The 8,677-nt window shown below is 36.2% G+C and overlaps 2 protein-coding genes and 1 non-coding gene across 4 annotated transcripts; 2 read left to right on the forward strand and 1 right to left on the reverse strand.

Annotated features, from left to right (window-relative positions):
- Positions 1-551: 551 nt before the first annotated feature.
- Positions 552-1,844, forward strand: LOC118055397 (acetyl-CoA-benzylalcohol acetyltransferase). Its single transcript, XM_035067295.1, has one exon. It carries the CDS (start codon positions 552-554, stop codon positions 1,842-1,844), a length of 1,293 nt encoding a protein of 430 aa, XP_034923186.1.
- Positions 1,845-2,677: 833 nt separating this feature from the next.
- LOC118055325 (uncharacterized) lies at positions 2,678-5,232 on the forward strand. Of its 2 annotated transcripts, XM_035067189.2 has the most exons (5): positions 2,678-3,004; positions 3,098-3,163; positions 3,676-3,755; positions 3,834-4,036; positions 4,399-5,232. In XM_035067189.2, exons 1-5 carry the CDS (start codon positions 2,820-2,822, stop codon positions 4,489-4,491), a joined length of 627 nt encoding a protein of 208 aa, XP_034923080.1. In that variant the 5' UTR covers positions 2,678-2,819; the 3' UTR covers positions 4,492-5,232. The 2 variants fall into 2 exon arrangements, with proteins under 2 accessions (XP_034923080.1, XP_073264537.1); XM_073408436.1 differs by having other exon boundaries at positions 3,834-5,232.
- A 322-nt stretch (positions 5,233-5,554) lies between these two features.
- LOC118055326 (uncharacterized) lies at positions 5,555-8,323 on the reverse strand. Its single transcript, XR_012169532.1, has 2 exons — positions 7,463-8,323; positions 5,555-6,776 (listed from the first exon to the last, which is right to left on the reverse strand). It is a non-coding gene; the product is annotated as an uncharacterized protein (transcript).
- Positions 8,324-8,677: the final 354 nt, after the last annotated feature.

Here is an 8,677-nt window from a genome sequence, read left to right on the forward strand (position 1 = left end):
TTTCTATCGTGTGCGATATCCTATTTATACATCTATTTTTTATATAAAAAAAGTTTTTTTTTAAATCTTGATTATCTAATAGTTGTGTATTGAATAATTATATTTTTGTAATGAAACAAGTTCTGCGGTGATTCAATTTCCTAAATTATTACTTGTTAACAACGATAAAAGAATTGAGGGCTGCTTGCAATGTTCATATTAGTTACCTCTTTTATTTTTCTTTTCTTTGATTTTTTATATTTTTATTATTCAACAATTAATTAATTTTAAATTTATCTTTATAATTTATTTCAATTTATTTACTTTAAAATTATTACAGTCTTAAATAAATATCTTAACATTTAATTGGTATTTAAGGAGGATGCGTTAACTCCAGTAGTTACAAACTTACACGTATGAACATAGTCGATCTGTTATTTGACAGGACCAAAGTAACAGACTTGGATACCGGGTATGTTTATTGTCTTAACATGTTAGCAAGGATCAATGTTGTAATTTATTTTCAAAATTCTGAACATTGCCCAGTACTGATTCAGGTACCAGGCTACAAGATGGAGGTTCAAATTCTGTCAGAGAAGTTCATAAAACCCTACAGTCAAACCCCACTTCACCTAAGGAACATGAAGGTATCATTGATTGATCAACTTGCTCCTCCGGCGTACACACCTATGATTCTCTACTACTCTGCTGTTAACGGTGAGAAGACGATGTCCGAGAGGGATGACAGATTTAACAGGTTAGAAAAATCATTATCAGAGACACTGGCATGCTATTATCCATTAGCAGGAAGATACATTGAAGACAGGAACATGGTTGATTGTAATGATGATGGGGCATTGTTCTTGGAAGCTAAGGTGAGTGGCCAGCTTGCTCAACTTGATCTCCAGGGAGCGGTTGATGTTAAGTCGTTGAATAGATTCGTTCCATTTGGAGATGAAATGGCCTTTAATCCTATAGTACTAGCAGTTCAAATCAACAAGTTTGACTGTGGTGGGTTGGTCATTGGTGTGTGCATATCGCATAGGGTAGCTGATGGTCACACCATGGGGGCATTCCTAAAAGCATGGGCTACAGCCTGCCGAGCAGGGATGCATGAAGTGATCCGGCCTGGTTTTGATGTAGGAGCTCTATTTCCGGCGAGAGATGTCTTACGTTTCGGTACTCCAGTTCCTAGAGATCATGGAAGTCAGATTGTCACAAAAGGGTTTGTTTTCGATGGAGAAAAAATAAGCAGTCTGAAGGCTAAAGTTATGTCCTATGCTCGTGATTCAGACGCCAAACGCCCTCCTTCGCGGGTGGAGGTGGTGACAGCACTGTTATGGAAAGCTCTAATAGGCGTAGCTCAAGCAAAACATGGAAAACTAAGACCTTCTTTGCTAACCCTTCCATTAAATCTTCGGGGGAAAGTGGATCTTCTGATTACAGAGAATTCTTTTGGAAACCTCTACAGGATAGTCGGTGTTCGATTTAATCCTAAGGAGAGTAGTTCAGAGATGCATCACTTGGTAGGTCTGCTTAATGATGCAGTAAACAAGGCCAACAAAGATTGCGAAAAAGTGGTAAATTCTGATGATGTGATAGCTATGGTGAGTAATTCCATGGAAGAGATACATGACGGAGCAAGGAAAGGGGATCTAGATATCTGCGTGGTTTCTAGCTGGTGTAAGTTTCCTTTTTACCAAATTGATTTTGGCTTTGGAAAACCAACTTGGTTTAGCAGTGTGCATAAACCTCTGGAAATAGTACTTCTTGTGGATACCAAATGTGGAACTGGAATTGAAGCTTGGGTGAGCTTGGAAGTAAAAAATATGCTTCAGTTCCAACAATATATATCAGCATATTAAGGCCATTACTTCCCAGTTGAAGCAGCATAACTCCGCAGCAGTGCAGCAGTCCTTCCTCAGATGACATCTATTTTAAAGCTATTCAATAATCAAAATCAAGTTTCAATAATCAAACAGGGATCGATCGATTGTTTATGACATCTACGTTTATGTTCTTCAGGATTTTATGTGCCTTTAAATTGGGTTTTTATTTAGAAACCGAAGGAAATTAACCTCGTTTTATCAGTTTCTAATAGACTCCACGTATTTAAACCTTTATGATTAACCAGTAACTGGAAATCCTTTCTCTCCATGTTTGATTTTATTTCAAAAATTCCCGATGCGGTTCAGGGATGCTTGTAAGGAATTCAAGGTGGAGGCATGTACAATCGAGTCCGAGGGACTGTACCATACTGCGTTGGCTGTCGCCATGGAAGAGATATGAATCATATGGTGATGCTGATGGTTCCATTCTATGGCATTTTCTTATAGAAAACAGAGAATTAATGGCATGTTCATCACGCTGTGAAGAAAGTTGCGTGTGTGCTAAGTGAAACTAGAAGAAGTTTGGCGTCTCAGCAACTTGTTTGAAAATTATAATCAAATGCTTAACTCAGAAGCAAAGAAAAAGGAAAATTACCAGGTCAAGTCTAAAATGCAGCAGCATGACCTTATCCTTTCTCTTCTCCCCCACATGGAAATTCAAGAAATTGTTAAGAAAAGTTCAAGAGAGCCAAAAGGAAGAAGTCTTGAAAGAGTCACAAGTTTTAACTTGCAAGGAACAGTCTAAGAATATAGCATGCTCTAAGACTTATATTAGGTTTAAACCAATAGCTTGAAGTGACAAAATTTACATCATCACTTGGCCCTCAAGGGTTCTCCCATGAAAATGCGTCAAGAATCAAGACCTTGTACTCCTTTATCAAGCACACAATCTGCCCTTTATGCAGCTCATAAAGAATGGCTTTTTGACAATTGACATATTATCATTTAACTATGTCGGCTAAAAGGTCTTGGACTTCTTACAATCTACGAAGTTTTCTCGAACTAATTCATCGTTACAGAGCCAGCTCCAGCAATGTTTCTACAGTGTCCAAGATCGGACAGGGTTTATCAGTTCATCAAGGATTGCAGTTGATTAATGCCAATAGCCGAGAAGGGAGACGATTCCATTCCACTATGTAATCATGCTTCTCAAGTTTTCTTTTTTTTTTTTTTTAATCTTTTTTCAAACTTGTGCAAATATTATTATTTTTTTTCCGTTCATAATCCAGGATGAAGAGTGACAAGGTTGCCCCGGCGCCGGTTCCAAATCCTCCCGGAAGTAACTTCCCCCATTGGTATGGTCTCACTTTGCACAATAGTTGTTAGACAGGATTCAAAAGAGCCCATGTCATTGAATCATTGAATTAATTTAAGAGTCATCGACTCAATTATTTTATTAAAATGATTTCATTTAGTTATTTTATAAAAATAACTTCATTCAGTTTTTTTTTTTCTCTTGGTTTTTACCCGATTAAGTTTGAATTGCATTTGAGAGCAGTTCAAACAAATCACTAAAAAATATAACCAAATTAATCTAATTTTTTCTAATTTAATTAAAAACCTGAAGCGGGTTGAGTTTTGGATCCTAAATTTCCTAAATCAACCTGTCTAACCGGGCTAGGTTGAACAATTCCATATAACATATTTGCATCAATTTAAGTGAAAATAAATTAGTCCTTGTATATATATATATTGATAAACTTGACCTATTTATCGAGGCATAGTATTATTTTTATGAAGCCAAAGCTAATTGATTGAGTTATTATTATTTGGAGAATAACAAAGCAAGGAAAATCATTCCATGCAGGGCAAAATGGATCTTGGGAACTATACTATCCATCTTACTACCTTTTTGGCAAGAATGGGAGAAGCTGAGAAGGATAGAAGGTACGGACAGTAAAACTTAATACATGCTCATAGACATAACTAAATCTTGTTTATCAACTTGGGAGACTATGATTTTAGGAGAATCGGAAATTATTGTTGAAGAGGTTGAACATGTAGCAGAGGTGGTAGAAAAGGTGGCGACTGTGGCGGAGAAGGTATCAGAAGAGGTGGCCGAAGTGCTGCCTGAAAACGGAAAACTAAAGGAAACAGCTTTGTTGATGGAAGCCGTTTCAAAAGCAACTGCCCATGATGCTAAACTAACACAAGACTTTATTCACAAGGTAAGCTGTCACAAGAGATTTCAACTGGCACAATTGCATAAAGTTTGCAGAAACTCGAAGAGCAAATCTTTAAAGCTAAGATTCACTATTTGCACCCCATGCTTTCATCAATTCATCAAAAAAGCCCCTGTGTTATCACTTCGGTCAATTAAGCTCCCGTATTTTCCATTTCAATCAAATCAAAAAAGGTGGGAATGGTGGCAAGTTATACTCAATTGATTGAAATCTAAAATACAAGGGCTTATTTGACCAAATAGCTAATAGAAGGGCTCTTCTGATGAATTTGTGAAACAAAGAGTGCAAATAGTGAGTTTAGGCAATCTTTAAAACATAAATGTAATTGTTTCTCCTAAAACGTGCAGGTGGATGCTGTGAGGCATGACATTGATGACTTAGAGACGATGGTTGAACCTGTAATAGAAAAGCTTGCTCAGCAAAACTCTCAAGGAAAGTGAAACAGTGAAGAAATCATCAGTTGCCTTTGTAACTGCAGTACTGCTAATAAGTACTAACACAAGCAAAGTATATGTTTCTTTTCAATCAAGAAATGAATCTACACATGGAACATGGATCTTCTCTGTAATTATGAAATCATTCATATTTGAGAATGGTTATCAGATAATGTTCATTTTCAGAATAAAAGCTAACGGTAGAATTGGCTAAACTTGAAAGCAACTGCAGATAATTATAAAATCAAAACCCCAGATCTGAAACAAAGAAGAAGAAAAAAAGAGGAGTCCCAGAGTAGAGAATTATCTCTTCAAGATAGGGAATGATATTATATCAACCAGAGAGATGTTTTCTTCTAGCACGTATAGCCTACAGAAGAACCAGTTGAATCAAAAATCATGCCTGCCAAGAAATGATATTCAAATCTAATAGGTGATTAACCAAGGTTGTCAATAAATTCTAAATAGCAGAATGCACTGAAACTGATTCTTTTCAGCCACAAGACAAACAAATATGCTGCAGTATCGAAGCAGGATTGGATTTGTCAACCACTTTTTAAAGACAAGCTGTATAGGATTCAAGAATTTCAGATGATAATTTTCGAGTCAGTAATCCCAAATTAGAAAGGAAAAAACTACACTCACTACAAGGTTTCTTTATTGTTATATAAGGAATAAACTGAATCTTGAAACAGTAATGTGTTAGATTCGTAGGAAAGAAGGTTGATGCAAGTATAAAAAACATCAGGAAAGGAACAACTGCTGTGTATGTACTACCTAAAACATTAAAAGAAAAAAAATGTGATGCTTTTTTCTTCTTTTTTTGCTTTTTGGAATTTATTTTTTTTTCAATGTAACATTCTCTGCAATTACAGTAAAAGTACTAAATCAAAGGATTCGAAACTAAACTATAAAACAGAACAATATGTCTAATCCAAAATTTTTGTTGAAGTTTATTTTGATTTATAAGTTCATTTTATTTTTTTTAGATCCCTCAATAAGAAAGACCTACCTGAAAACAACAATAGAGAAGGAAAATAATTAGTTCTCATGATTCTAGCCACAAAAATAATCAAAAGGTGGTGCTTATTGGCATTTAAATTGCCAGAAGAGTAAATCAAGTCTTAAATCGAGGCTTGGGAAAATTTAGGGTCTCGGATTGATTTTTTGTTTTTTGACTGACACAAGTGGGTTTGTTGAGTTGTGTATGTTGTTCTTCAGGTGTTTTCAATTGAAAATAGGTTTTTTAGTCTAAAAAACAAAAGACAAGTTTCTGCCCAGTTTCCAACCAAGCATGACTGGCAGAATTTGTGCCCACAAGCCTCAAGCTGGTAACAGTCCTCAAACTCACAGAGGCAAATAGGGCACGCAATGTTATCACCTTCAAATCGTTTGACAGATCTATTAACACTGACAGACAGTGCATAGTTATGAATCATCTCCTCCATTCTAAGTCTCAGATCCTTTTCTCCAGTAAAAGAAATAACCTGTCGCCTTGTATTAAGCATAAGTTCAGCCTCAGGGAGCTTCTCTTTGAGCCCATGCAATTCAGGCCTACACTTCTCCACCACCTTCTTCATAAGATCATTCACCTCAAAGACGGATATCTGTTTGCTGCTTATCACGGAGTGCTAGAAGAGATGCTACTAACTTCTGTTCCGTAAGGGCAACTTGGTTCACTGGGCCAAAGATCCTGATGGTGAGGTTCTGCCTGTCAAATAGAATGCAAGTTCCCATTTGTTGCTGCACTGACTTCATGAGCATGATGCTATCTCTGGAGGAAAGAAGCTGAAGAACAATTGGGGTAAGGCTACCATGATTCACTGTCTTTCCATTCATCAGCTGCTCCAGCAGCCTTCTCAACTCTGCTGCAGTCTTTGTTGCATTAGCAGATATCTGCACTCTATAAGAGCCATTATCATTCCTTTCTAAATTGCAGCGGACACCTGCATAGTCAAATTTGTTTGCACAAGATTATTAGGTTCAGGAAATAATAAATAATTGGCATTTCTTGTATTAAATCATAGGGTTAGGTTAAACAGTATGAAAAAAGAAAAGAACAAGGACTTGTGTATCCCAGAAGAACGATGCTAAAGATCCACAATCCTAGGACCAAAGTGAGTGTCATCCATCCAAAGGATATTTGTAGAGTTTCCCTATTTCCCTGAAGCTCAACGTTTTGTCCCATGCATATGCTTGAAATTCTAAATCAGAGCTGACATGAACCAGCCATAATTAACGATACTTATTCACAGAAAATTTGATTGTCAAACTCAAGATCCTTTTGTTACCTGGAAAAAAAATAAATAAATAACAGCTTTTAGAGGAGATGATTTCAAAATGATTACCAGAACAGATTCAGTATAAATTATTAGATCATTAAGTCAAGAAAACAATTCACATAACCTCAATACAGAATATCAGATCATAATAAAAAAGATATGTATTCAAAGAACACTTAATTGTCAAACTTGCTTTCAGAAAAGATTATTTAAAATTTAGCAGGTTAGATCTGTGCAAAGAATTTATCCATTCAGTTAAAAAAGAACAAGAAAACAGTTCAGCTTTAGATATTTCTACCAATTGTTCAATGCTTTTACAACCCAATACCAACTGGAACACGCTAATTCAATGCTTTTACAACCCAATACCAACTGGAACACGCTAACATCCACATTTCATAGTAGCCAAAAGAAGCTAAAAGTATTAAAGATAAGCTGCACTTTCAACAATTTATTTAGGTGAAAAGCCATCCTAAACTCTAAGATATAATCACCAAACAAATCACCAACGTAAAAAGGCTCTAAAAATTACATCCAATCATAATCACATATCGCATCCAAAAAAATGATACAAGAATGTGCATAAGCACACTGAATAAGCTTAATGTCCAGAATCAAATCAATCAATGCATATTCCTTTATCATAAAAGCAAACATATCCACACATTCATTGCCAAATACACTCATCATCATACCTGCTGTGAATGCAACATCTTCAAAATCTCACTCCTAAACCCGTAAATAGGCAACCCATTTTCGACCCTTCTACACTCTCTTGATAAAAATTGAATCCTATTCCAATAATAAAAAAATTCAATACTCATCATAAACCCTCAAAACCCCCAAGTCACCAATCCCCTTCCCTTCAATACAATCCATCAAACACCTCATTCCCTTCCTAAACTCCTCTAACATCTTCACAACCCCCTCCATTTCCACCCTATCGCCTCCTTCTTCATCATATTCTCACTATAAACCATAACCCCTCTCGGCCTCCTCGAAAAGCTCGCAAATTTATTAATTTCCATAGGCAAAGCTACAATCTTCCTCCACAATTTCTTTACTACCTCCCCGTCTAACACCTTCTCTACATACTACTTAAACAGACCTCTAATCTTCTCATTCAACTCCCCTTCATTTATACCAAAATCGGTCACCGGAGTATAGACATGGTCCCCACCCATAGTGACACTAGGGCGGTTGTAGCATCACTGTGGTTGTGGAAAAATAGACGAGCGGTGACGGTGGAAGTGGGGTTTGTCTAGAATTTGCAGGGTTTAGGGTTACATTGGGAAATAAGGGTTTCGGGTGGCGATTCCGAACGGTTATTGCAACGGTAGTTTGACAGAAGTCTGACTATATAAAGGCTTTGTATTTTGTTTTGGTTTCGGTTTCGGTTTTGGTAATTCCGGTGGTGTTGAAAATGAGGCGATTGACGATATTGGAATTGTTGATGGCGCGTGGAGCAGTGACGGTTGTTGATCATGGTGAAGTTTTCCTAACATAAGAAACTGCTCAGCTGTAAAGAGTGTAGTGGCTCTGGGGCGGGTACCGTTTTGAAGTGCCCGTTTGTAATTGCGTTTGAAAAACGTTTTTTATAAAATTTAAATTTTTTTTTAAATTAATATATTTTTGATGTACTAATCTCAAAAAATAATTTTAAAAAAATAAAATAATATTATTGGCATATCTTTCTGAATGAAAAGCACTTTAAAAAACAATCACACTCACACTTTCAAATACGCCGAAAGGCTTCAAGCAAATACTTGATTGTTCTTGGGTTTGGTTCAAATGATCAATGGATTTGTTTTTTATATTATTATTATTATTATTAATCTCGTATGAAATTGCGTTATAAATGGAGTTCAGTTAATATATATATATATACACACACGTGCGCGTGCACGCAC

Source organism: Populus alba, chromosome 1 (genome assembly GCF_005239225.2).
Source record: "Populus alba chromosome 1, ASM523922v2, whole genome shotgun sequence".
In the NCBI taxonomy this organism is placed as follows: domain Eukaryota; kingdom Viridiplantae; phylum Streptophyta; class Magnoliopsida; order Malpighiales; family Salicaceae; genus Populus; species Populus alba.